At 38.1% G+C, this 12,963-nt stretch overlaps 1 protein-coding gene across 2 annotated transcripts in view; it reads left to right on the plus strand.

The window, feature by feature from the left end:
- Positions 1-12,963, plus strand: part of NCBP1 (nuclear cap binding protein subunit 1) — a 48,739-nt gene that overhangs the window by 28,676 nt on the left and 7,100 nt on the right. For both annotated transcript variants that reach the window (XM_046657105.1, XM_046657194.1), the window contains 9 exons: positions 889-999; positions 1,761-1,825; positions 2,956-3,018; positions 3,263-3,337; positions 5,303-5,406; positions 7,917-8,039; positions 9,422-9,524; positions 10,281-10,374; positions 11,351-11,454. In XM_046657105.1, coding sequence (XP_046513061.1) covers positions 889-999; positions 1,761-1,825; positions 2,956-3,018; positions 3,263-3,337; positions 5,303-5,406; positions 7,917-8,039; positions 9,422-9,524; positions 10,281-10,374; positions 11,351-11,454 — 842 coding nt within the window. The remainder of the gene's footprint in view (positions 1-888; positions 1,000-1,760; positions 1,826-2,955; positions 3,019-3,262; positions 3,338-5,302; positions 5,407-7,916; positions 8,040-9,421; positions 9,525-10,280; positions 10,375-11,350; positions 11,455-12,963) is intronic.

Below are 12,963 nucleotides of genomic sequence, written 5' to 3' on the forward strand. Positions count from 1 at the left end.
ACCTTGTAGAGATTTATGTCCCTAGAAACAGTATTTTCACTTGACACGTGGGTCAAACTGTCAATTACATTATTCCTTTATGTTAAAACACTTATGTAAGTGAGCAGGGTTACGATGTATTATTTAAGATTTACTTTTTATTCATACTGCAATGTGTACTTTCTTAAAAGTACTGCATCTCACCTGTCTTTACAGAACTTGAGAGTATGTTTAGGCTGTGAACTTGATTCATTGACATGTCAGTTGAAATGCATAGAATAAGCCATATTTTTAAATGTGCAAAATGTGGAAATTCATCAGAATGAAGTACAGAAGTGTGGGAGATAGGGATGAGAGGAAGAATGCAGACCAGGCTTTAGAATTCTAGGAAGGTGGTCCGCAAATTATATAGGGAGAATGGAAACCGGTTTCTAAACGAGAGGCATGGCAAAAAAGTCTTGGGCTACCAAAAAGATTTCTGGGCACCAGTTTCAAGTAGCCATGTGGAATGACTTGATTATCTCTGTTCCCATCCTCAGAGTCTAATCAGAGTTTTTCCTACTTATGGGAATGAAACTGATGGATCTTTGAGTCCCTCAGTAAACTGTCCCTCCCTCAACCAATTCTGATACTTCCAAAGTTGGAATTTGATTGTACTGTTCTCTGGGATAAGCATTGATTTTTGCATATTCTTATTTGATTGAGTTATAAAGAGGAGAAATGTTCATTGCAGTATTCAATTATAGATCTTCATGTTTTACAGAGTGTAATTTTAAAGATTAAAAGGTAATTTTTTTTTCCCTGTGAGTGCCATGGAGTTAGTTTACCTTTAGAATGTTGAGGTCTTTCTAATAGCAGAAGTGCATAGATAGCTGTTGAATTGTGTTCTGACTCATGATTCCTTTGTAGGTGATTTTTGCAGAGCTGTTTCAACTTCCAGCACCCCCTCACATTGATGTGATGTACACAACACTTCTCATTGAACTGTGCAAACTTCAGCCTGGCTCTCTACCCCAAGTTGTATCCTTTCCTTTGTTTTTAAACGTACTCTCTTTGGTCTGGCTTTAAATATTTCTGCTTGTGGTTTAAATCACTTCATGAAAACAGGATGACATTTCTTTAAAATTTAAACATTACATGTACCAAACAGTTCAGCCATTCCACTCTTAGGTATTTATCCAAGGGAAATGAAAGCATGTGTCCCTCCAAAGATTAGGCATTAATGTTCATAGAAACTTTATTTGTAATAACCAAAAACTGGCAGCAATCTTAATATCCATCAATACATGAATGGATAAATAAATTTCATTGTATCTATACAATGCGACTCAGTAATAAAAAGGAGCAAGTTTTTGATGCAGGCAACAACATGAATGAACTGTAAGATAGTTATGCTGAGTAAAGGTGCCAAACAAATAAGAATTCATACTACATGATTCCATTTACAAAAAATTCTAGAAAGTGCAAAGTAATCTAGTGACAGCAGACCAGTATTTGCTTGGAGACATAGATGAGGAAGGGGAGAAGGGAGACTGGATTACAAAAGAGCATGGGGAAATTTTGGAGGTGATACAGATGTTCATTATCTTGATTCATGGGTGTATCCAGGTCAGATTTATTGTACATCATTGATACTTCAAAGCTGTTAAAAAAAGATTACATGAAAAGATGCTCAACATTATTAGTCATTATGCAGACTTCTAGGAAATGTTTTTCTTTTCCTATCACAACTTATTTTGAAGGAAGGTGGAGAATAGTTTTCCTTATCCTCAAATTCACAGCTTGCACAGGCAACGGAAATGTTATACATGCGTTTGGACACGATGAATACTACCTGCGTAGACAGGTATAGTAACTGCCCTATCGCTATACTGATTGTTAGCAGCTTCTACTCCCTGTACTTAATTGAATTTGATCAGCAAAACATTTGCCTTAAGAATTTCCAAGTTGATCTTTCTTTCTTGCCTCCCCAAAATAATCCTTTGTTATAGTAATAAAATCATACTTGTAATGTTACATTACGCTTTCTAGTCTTAACTTTTAGTATGAAATGATACCATCCTGAAGTTTTCTTTAATTGTATTATTTACTTGTTTGGTGCTTTGGTATAGTTATACCTTTTCCTCTGGAATCTTAATCCTCTGTAATTTCCTCTGTAAAGCCTTTTAAAATAGGCTTTAGGCTAGCCCCTATGTAAAAGCAGAGTCTAAAACTGTATATTTATATATTTAAATATATATTATGTATGTATTTTTATTTATATATAGATAGCATCTGCTTCTAAAATAATTAGCTTCTACATAACTACAGTTTCAAGACTCAGTTTGTACAAAAGACCTTATTGGATTTGTATGGCTGTGGGAATTGCATGCTCACTGTCTTCTTTTGGGTGAGGTCTATGTCCCACCTTTGTTAGCTGATATTCTTTCCTACCTCTTCGATGGTGTCTTATTGTTTATGGTGAAAAGGGCATGGTGTGACGATGAGAGGCTATGCTTTGGCTCTGCCGTTTATAAAATGTATCTGCAATTTAATCTTTTTTTGTTTGTTTCTGTTTCATTGTCAATTAAATGGGGAAAATAATACATTCCCCAGGAGTTACTATGAGAATTAAATTGTGTAAACATTTATGTGGTGCCTAGCAGAAAACAGGCACTCAAATTGTATCTGTTATTCACTTAAAATGGATAGCGCTATTAGAAGGAATGAGATGGGAGACTGTTAGTTTTTGAAGTAGAAGATGAGTTAGAGGATTTGCAGAGAAAAGGGTAAGTGACAGGAAAAGATACAGCTGTGAGTAAGGGGATGTGCTTTTCATTTACTCCGTAAAATAGGGTTTTATTTGTCTGAAGGATTGTATAAATCCTATTATATATTATATTGTATAAATCCTAATATATGTTATATTGTATAAATCCTATTATAAATTGCAATCATTTGTCCTTTTCTGTTCCCATCTCCCAATTCTCTGTATAGGTTTATTAATTGGTTTTCCCATCATCTAAGTAACTTCCAGTTTCGTTGGAGCTGGGAAGATTGGTAAGTGGTGTTGTGTTTTATCTTTCTCTTCTCTGTAGTCCACCATAATTTAAAAACTGTTCATATTTAAAACTATAACTTAAAAGCAGTATTCTTTATGGTCTGAAGTATTTAGTTTATTTTTGATATTTTTATATATAAATGAAATAATTTAGTTGGAAGGAAAACCATTTGTAGCTAAGTACAAGTTAGGTATAAGTACAGATTATGGGTAAGAACTTCTAAAACCGCATTTCCTCATCAGGTCAGATTGTCTTACTCAAGATCCTGAAAGTCCCAAACCAAAGTTTGTAAGAGAAGTTCTAGAAAAATGTATGAGGTAAGGTCTTTGTGTTTTCTCTTTAGCTTGGTTCTCTTAATTTCTAGGGCGGGATTTTTTTCTTCTCTGCATTTGTGATTTGTGTCCAGAAGGTCATTTTTAAAATCCAAATACCTGCCTCTCTTCCCTTTTAGTTTTTAGTCAAGATTTAGGCTGAAAAAAGTAAGCAGTTGTGCCATCTGAATTCATGTGAATTAAATCAACAAGGTTTTTTTGTCAAATATACTTTGAAATAATTTCACATTTCAGGAAAGGTGCCAAAATAGTGCGAAGAACTCTGTATCCTGATCATCTAGATTCCCTGGTTGTCAGCATTTCACCATGTTTGTGCTCACGCTCACTCCTTTTTCCCTCTCAGCATGAATACACCCATTTCATTGGTCTTTTTCTCAACCCTTTGAAAACAAGCCTCCGGTATGATATCCCATCATCCTTTAACAGTCCATTGTATATTTCCCCAAAACAAAGACACTCTCCTGCATGACCAGCATACCACCCTCCAAATCAGGACATCAGCTCTGGTATAGTAATACTACCATGCAGTCCACACATGCTGCTGACATTTTGCCAACCATCCCAACAATGTCTTTTTCCTTTCTGGTCCAGAATCCTATTCAGGAACATGTGTAGCATTTAATTGTCCCATTCTCTTTAGATTCTTCAATCTTGAACAGTTATTATTCTTTCTCTGTCTTTCGTGTCCTTGTCAGTTTTAAAGAATCTGGGCCTTACTTTCTTGGGTTGCCCTGACGTGTCCTCATGACTAGACTCAGTTCTTGCCTTGTTGGTGCTCTTCTCAGGGCATCACATCAGGAGGCACATGCGTCCCAGCACTGGAGACGTTACCCTTGATCACCTGCTCATGTCAGTGTCTGCCACCTTCCCTCCCTGGAATTCACCATTTTTCCCTTGTAATTGATTAATATTTTGTGGGAGACATTGTGAGGTTTCACTTATATTGTATTCTTCATCAAACCTCCACTGACAACTCCTACTCCTGTCTGCCACCACTATGTTGACTGCCAAGGATGCTTCTCTTTTTCCATTATTCTTTCTACGTTTATTAGTTGCTGTTCCACTGTAATAAAGAGCTTTCCTTTTTGACCCTTTTATTTATTTATTCCTGAGTTTATAGATCAGTAGGGACTAATGGATTTCTGTTTCGTTCAGTAGGTTATAATCTGTTACTGTCATTATTTATTTTGATGGCCAGATTGTCCCTGATTTGTCCTTTGGGAGCCCCTTGTGTCTTCTTTTTTTTCTTCCTTTCTTTTTTAATGCCACCCTCCATTTATTGAACATTTCCATTTCCTTATTTCTGAAAGAAGATGTTCCAGGCTCATCTTGTGTTTCCTTGCCCCTCCCCTGGAATCATCTATTTATTAAAGAGCCTGAGTTTCTAGTAGTGGTGTATGGTATTTAGGAACCAACATCTGGACACTTGATATGTTTGTTGCTATGGACAAAGGTAATGAATATATTTGTGTGTGCACACACACATATCTCTAACTATTTGTACATCCAGCTAGGTGTGTGTATCCCTCCAATTCCAAGCCAGCATCTCATTTTTTTAGCCTTCCCTTTTGCCAGGATTTATAAATACCTTTTGAGGTAGTAAGAGACTTGACTCCATTAGCCTCGACATGTATTTATTTGCTACAGTAAAACCAGTCTCTCAACCATGCAGACTCCGCTCCACCCCACCCCACCATCATCACCCCACATCTTTGGCCACCAGGCCACCCACTGGCCCACACCTCACTGCAAACCAGTAAGTTTTGAAGAAGGCCTGAGTTTTGGTGTGCTGGCGTAGACAAAAGCTTAAAGGACTTGTTTCCCCGGAACTTTTACTTCTTGGTTGTCAGCTGAGTCTAGGGTGTTGGAGATTGTGACTTTCTGGGTGAGTTGGATATACCAAAGAATGGAACTGATAAATATTTTCTGAGGCTCTTATTTGTATTGTAGGTTGTCTTACCATCAGCGTATATTAGATATTGTTCCTCCTACCTTCTCAGCTCTATGTCCTGCAAACCCAACCTGCATTTACAAGTATGGAGATGAAAGTAGCAGTAAGTAATAAAATAAAAGAAATCCCTCTGTCTTTAAAAAATACATGCAAGTATTCTCTGAAGTCAGTTATTTGAGGTGGAGAAAGTGAACTTTTTCTTTTCTTGGGTTTATATTTTCTCTCTTTGAAAGGTGATCTGTCACTAGCCACTATTGTTTTATTTGCCCTTTTGTTATTTTGAAGGTTCATTGTGATCTATTCAGTTATCACTGGCTTGTAAATTTTTCTCTTTTAATAATGTTGGATCCATGACTTTATTTTAAATATGCTGCTAAGTATGACAAGATGAATTTCTAGCCAAAACTTATTAAAATGAACATGTATAATTGTCATGGCAATGGAGATTCCTTGAATTAATAACTGACCTGATATCAATTCAGTTGTGGGAACAAGGGGTGCACATAGACTAAATTTTGACCGGCAGAATGCCTCTAGAGGTAAATTCTTAACTACGGTTTTCTTACTTTTTGGTTATGTCATTTCTGAGATCGCACTATAAATCGGAGGGACCATAATTTGATACACAGTTTTGTGCTTTACGTTTAATGAAGCTCAGGTGTTGTACCTTGGTGATCACTGGTAGAGGGTTAGGTGTGGAGTTTTTCCAAGTTGGTCTGTTCAGATGGCACTGAACACAGCTCCTCCATGAGCCTTCCATTTCATGTTGTGTAGCAGTCCTTTGCATGCTGAAACTCAATCCTCTCTCTTGCATTCTCATATTGCACCCCAATTCTTCACCTACACCTCAGACTACACCTGTTTTCCTTGAAATAAACTCAGTTGGTCCCATTGCTAAGTCCATTTCCTGTATTATTATATCACTTAATCCTTAAAACAACTCTGAGAGAGGAGTGTTTCTTACACTAATTTTACAATGAGGAAATGGCTTCAAAGAGGTAAAGCCACAGTGAGATGCTTCTGAGTGGTAGAGCCCAGATTCAAATCCAAGCATATTAACTGAGCACTTTTGAGGAAGATTAGCCCTGAGCTAACTGCTGCCAATCCTCCTCTTTTCGCTGAGGAAGATTGGCCTTGAGCTAACATCCATGCCTGTTTTCCTCTACTTTATATGTGGGACACCTAGCACAGCATGGCTTTTGCCAAGCAGTGCCGTGTCCGCGCCTGGGATCCGAACCGGCAAACCCCGGGCTGCCAAAGCAGAACATGCGCACTTAACCACTATGCCACCGGGCCAGCCCCACAGCCACACTCTTAACCACATGCTTTCCTGCAAGAGCAAAGCTTGTTGTGGCACTTGTAATTGCCAAGGTTTGAGTTCTGCCTTGTACTGGATCCGAGAATCATAAGATACAGTCTTTGATAGCAAAGAGCTCAGACTTTTGTTGAACATTGAGCTTTCTTTTTTCCCGTAGAAACAACTCAGCCTGACATTGAAAGCCATCCTAACATTGTTCCTGCTTAGTTATTTTTCAGTTCTTCCCAAGTGGACCTCTACTCCAGCCAAACCCACTTCCTTTTTATTTTTTCCGTGCTCCTAGTTCTTGGTTTACCTTCGTTTGTGCCGTTAGCCTGGTCTGGAAAGCCCTTTCTGTCTCCTGTTCTTGTTCTCTCTCCAAGGTCTAGCCCAAGCTCCACTGCTGTCAGTACTTTTTAACCTTTCAAGCCAGTTTTGTGTTTTCTTTGGCTGCTCCTTATGTGAATGTCTTGGTTCACCAGCTAGAATGTAGACTCCTCAGTGGCAGGGGATTCCTTTTTTCCTCACTTGTCTTTTCTCCCACTTTCAAGGGAAAGCACACAGCACATGTGACCTGTTGTAATTGACTTTATTCATTCCAGGTGCTTAGTAACTCATATTCTCTGTTACCATTGCCTTTTTATTTGTTACCTCCTTGGCTCCCTTACAGTAAAAGTAGATTTCTGATTGCTCTGGTGATGCCTTACAGTATGTACTAGCACAAATTTTATACACTAAGAACTCGACAGATATTAACCAATAGTAAACACATGGACTCACAGCACATGAGCATCTTGCTTGTGTAGATTCAACTATATGAACTCAGCAAAAGAGAAAAGCAAAAAAAAAACCTGTGTTAACTTGGCAGCCTACACCTTGCTGAAATTCAATTTCCACTGTCTCAGGGAAAAGGAAGAAGAAGGGGGCATTGGCAAGAATGAAAGAGAAATACATTGATTCTCAGCTTTTCAGCTTATAGAGGCCTAGGGATTAGAGGACTGTGGAAGGACAATTGTAACTGTATCCACATTTCCCCTCCGTCCCTGAGGAAGACCAGCACTGCTGCCCTGCTCCCCCCCCCCCCCCCCCGAATTTCAATTAGCTGTGTGTTCTTAAGGAAGTATTGAAGTGAGAATTATGTCTTATGCCTTATTAAACTTTCACATGTGGCTATCTTTATACAGCTTAAATATTGATCTTGGATAAAGAGTATTCTATTTTGAAAGAAAAGAACTTTTTAAGGTTGTCAGTTATTGAATTGTTTGAAAAAAAAATAGTCTTAAAACTTGATCTCCCCCCCCCCATTCTGTGGTTAGATTCTCTTCCTGGACATTCAGTTGCTCTCTGTTTAGCTGTTGCCTTTAAAAGTAAAGCAACCAATGATGAAATCTTCAGCATTCTGAAAGATGTGCCAAATCCTAACCAGGATGATGATGACGGTAAGGCAATTTAATATTTCTTGAGTGGAATTATGTATAGGCCAGGTTAAAGCATAAACATAACTCTGGCAACATGAGTTCATCTTAAATCTCATTGGATACTTATAAAGCAATGTATTCTTTTGGCCTGTTCAGCCTGTCAGTTGTCTCTAGAACCCTGGTATTTTCTCCCTTATGTAAAAAGAGATCCTAACATCCCTGTGAAATAGCTGACATTAAGTATATAAACTAACTACAAAGTAAAATACGCTGTTATCATTCAAAGATTTTTTTTTTGGCTGAGGAAGATTCGCCCTGAGCTGAGCCAACATCTGTTGCCAATCTTCCTCTTTTTTTCCTTTTTGATGTGGACCACCACCACAGCATGGCCTCTGACAGACAAGTGGTGTAGCTCTGCACCTGGGATCCAAACTGGGGCTGCCCTCAAAAATTTTTAAACATGCCCTGCTTTCCCTTTAGAGAGGCTCCTGAACGGGAAGCCTTGATGTACTATAAATTTGGATGTCTTCTCCAAATTAAGCTATTAAAATCATAATGTTTAACATACGCTGAGTATGTATCATGTAATTCCAACCAAAATCTGTAGGTTCTTTTCTGGGCAAGAGTGGGAAAATTGGCAGAATAATTTATAAGTTTTCTGTAATCAGTAAATGGATAAGGCAAAAGGTGATGAGAGGGACTTGCCTTATCACATATTAAAACGTATCTTGTGAAAACTACAGTAACTACAGCAGTGTGAACACAAAAGAGACAAGGCACAAAAAGAAAAATCAGTAAAACAGATGAAAAGTCTATTGTGACAAGTGGATAATCATTTGGGGGGGGGAATATTTTTTGTTAAATTTGTACATAAGGACATGTGCATAGAAAAATGACTTAAAATAAAACTTTAATAGTCTTTGGATTATTTATTACTGGGATTTTGTTTGGATTTTTCTAAGAAACTTGTATTCTGTTAGAGAAAATATATTTAGAAAACATAAATAAAAATGATGATATTAAATTTAAACATTGTCAGACATTTTAGACATAGACTTGAGTTTACTGTATTTTTTTGTATTAATATATTCATTATCTTGCCACCATATAGAGAGATATGAACAAGGAAGTTTGTGGTATTTGTAAAAGAAATGGATTATATTGGAGAATTAGAGAAACAGTCCCAAAAAACTAAGAATTAAGATTATGCTTAATTTTTTATATTTTGAGTATTTGAAATTAGTGATGGTCTTTTATTGTCCATTGGTATTCAAAGATGTTACATGAAAGTCTGACTTCGTATTTGGATGTGAACATGCCATCTGTTTAGCATTCCAAGTGAGGGACCAAGGAATTGTTATACTTACATTTTTCTAATTATCTTACTGTGTAATATTTTTCAGATGAAGGGTTCAGCTTTAACCCGTTGAAAATAGAGGTCTTTGTACAGACTCTGCTGCACTTGGCAGCCAAATCGTTCAGCCACTCCTTCAGTGCTCTTGCAAAGTAAGTACAACAGAGCACACACCCTTTCTTGAGGGTTTGGAACTTTGCTTGGTGAATACCAATGGTGTAGTAATTTTTTCCTAAAATTGTTGGATCTGAAGATCTTAATAATATCATCACATAATATGATACAATGGGTTTTGGTTTGTAGTAGCTAAAAATCCCTTTCCTATGGCTCCTGTCAGTCTGTGCGTACAGTTTACATATGTACGTGGAATGTACATTTTTTCATATAGACCTTTAGAGAAACTAGTGAAAAACCTGGGTCCATAGGACAGTCATATATACAGTCAAGAAGCTCCCAGCCTGTCTAAGCATCTTCCTAAAGGAAGGTAAGCAGAAATAAGAGCTGACATTTTGGGGAGCCACCCAAAAGTTGGCGTCTCAAGACGGAGCCTTCTGACTCATCAGATAGTCCAAAGGAAGGACGAGCAAATAGATATTCCTGTCCACCACCTACAGGGTTCCCACAGAAGGTCCCACAGTCAGAATACCTCACCTGTGTTTAGAGACGGTCCCTTAGTCCTCACTTATTCTCAGATACACAGTAAACTGTAGTCCTGGACTCATAATAGTCAATTGTAAATCTCAAGATTTTGTGACAAATTCCACACAAACTAAAAATTCCTGATCAAATGGTTAACATTTGGTTATTGTACTTTTATATATTGCATGTAAATTGAAAAGGGTTTGAAAACATTAAAATGTGTCAAGAATAAGTTTGTGGTATTTTCCCCCCCCCCCCACTATCAAAAGGTTTCATGAAGTCTTCAAAACCCTGGCTGAAAGTGATGAAGGAAAGTTACATGTTCTGAGAGTCATGTTTGAGGTCTGGAGGAACCATCCACAGGTAAAAACTGTTTAATTGGACCTGTTGATTGTATAGGTATAAAAATAAGGCAATTAATACTACTGTTTTAAGTTTGTAAAACATGAAATTTGACTCTGCCTATAGAATGGTTTTAAAATCTATAATTCTTTTAGTGCAATGGAAATAATGATGTTTGATTCATTCTTTAAAAAGCAAGTGTTGGGGCCAGCCTGGTGGCCCAGCAGTTAAGTTTGCACATTCCACTTCAGCAGCCCGGGATTTGCTGCTTCAGGTCCTGGGTGCAAACCTGTGCACCACTTAGCAAGCCACACTGTGGCAGGCATCCCACATATAAAGTAGAGGAAGATGGGCATGACTGTTAGCTCAGGGCCAGTCTTCCTCAGCAAAAAGAGGAGGATTGGCAGCAGATGTTAGCTCAGGGCTAATCTTCCTCAAAAAAAAAATGTGTTAGGATTTGATTTTGGACTATAATATCTCAACACATTTTAAATACTTAGTATGAATGCCTGTTCTTGGAAGATTCTATTACTTGGGTAGGAAATATTTATCTAGTCTATCCAGTTTCTAGAAACAAGCTCCAGATTTCTCAAACCTCAATATACTGTTTTCATATCGTGTGTTATAAAGAGGAATTAAAATACATTTCAGAATATATTTGAGACTTTTTCATGATAAAACATTCTTGTATTTTTAAATTTTAGGATTCAAAGGAAATTGTTTTTATATGTACTATCTAAAATTTTAAAAAATCGTGTTACCATTCAGAGTTCTTTTTGCTCAGTCAATCTTTATTGGTGTTACAGTATTCTTAGAATAAGTATCAGAGGCAAGCAGAGGGCAGAATAAATCTTAAGACCCACTGGTCACATTGATCAGTTCCATAGCCACTGAGAATGAATTTCACAGCCCTCCTGTTTCACTTTTGTAGCAGTGGGATTGTTGTGGCCTCCGTGTAAGTGTAATTTGCCTTAGTGATTCTTCTTTCTCCTTGTAGATGATTGCTGTACTGGTAGATAAGATGATTCGGACACAGATTGTTGACTGTGCTGCAGTAGCAACTTGGATTTTCTCTTCAGAACTGTCTCGTGACTTTACTAGGTAATATGGATTATTTTACAAAGTTTGTATTCTCTAAGAATTGGTTTACATGTGGTCTCTTATACATGAGCTCCAAATTCTGGTCCAATGTGGTAGGATTAGACTTGGCAAAGATTCCTGGGCAATGGAAATACATACAGCCAGTCAGGTCACAGCGTCTCTTCGGTACACAGATGTAAATTGCATCAGGACTCAACCAGTCAAGTAGAAATGCTGCTAAAGGGAGAGAGGTTGGGAGAGAAGATCAGGCTGTGTGTCAGGGTCTCAGCTAAACAGTGGGCTGCAGGGAAGAGTTCCAGCTCCACCGAGGGCCTGGAATGCACACCAGGAACTGGGAGGAGCCAGAGTCACCGCAGACTCAGTGCACATTATGGAGGGATTGAGGAAAGCCTGGCAGGCAATTGGGTGCCTGTTGGGGAGGAAGGTCTCACCTCACTCATAAAAGTCCTAGATTTAATGCAGAAGATTCATTCTAGACCCATTCCCCCTAAAGGAAAGATTTTTCCTGAAGCTTCCTTCTTAGTCATGAAGTTGAGTCCACAGGCTTTGTAATTGATCAGGCCTGGGACAGCAGGAGTTGACACAAAGCAGGAGACAACGAAAAATTACTTGCAAAGACATAAGAATTCATCACAACCCTTATCCTCTTCATTGTATCTATTATTGGCAGAGGACACTGATCTGAAACTGAATCCTTAGGGTGAAAGGGTGTGAGCTAAGGTTACTGTACCAGCCTGGTTGGCATTCACACATGAAGGCAACAGAAAGACATTCTCAGATTGGCAAACTCTCAGAAAACTGACCATCCAAGTATGTGTTACTCATTATCTCAAGTGATTTTCATTTGCAACTTATTTAATCCTCACAACAACACCATGGAGGGGGTTACGTTATCGTCCACATTTTACAAAATAGGAGGGTGTTGCAGGGTGCTTACATAAAGTGACACAACTAAGTGCAGAGGCAGGATTCAAAGACAGGCATTCTTGAGTCCATACGTTGCGCAGAGCTCCATCTGTTCTTTAACGCCACGCTCAAGCACTCATCGCTCTGCAAAGCCTTCCCTGGCCACCCCTTCCAGAGTTCAAGTGCTCCACTCTTTCATCCTGTCTGCTAACGTTCCAGACTTTGAGTTTTATGAACACGTTGTTTTATTATCTTCCACTTAAACTGTCATCATCCAAGCCAAAATTTGTAGAAGGAAATACTCTTCTGTGCTATATCCTGGGGTTAGGAGTCCCAGTTTATAGACAGAAAAGTAGTTAAGAAGCCACTTCGAAAAATAGATAAACCATTTATGCAACATACATTTTAAAGCACCTGCAAGGTGATCGTGGTACTTGAGCAATTTGCCAATAAGACAGCTGACATACAATATTTATCTCATTCTTAAAAGCCCAGCAGTTGATAGCTATCATCAACTTATGAGTTTCTTAAATATTCCAAGAGAATTGGCTGTGTGCTGGTTAAACAGTGTAAAGCTTGTGAAATGCGCCTCAGATTAGGTTT

The sequence above is a fragment of the Equus quagga genome, chromosome 1 (assembly GCF_021613505.1).
Source record: "Equus quagga isolate Etosha38 chromosome 1, UCLA_HA_Equagga_1.0, whole genome shotgun sequence".
Classification (NCBI taxonomy): Eukaryota; Metazoa; Chordata; class Mammalia; order Perissodactyla; family Equidae; genus Equus; species Equus quagga.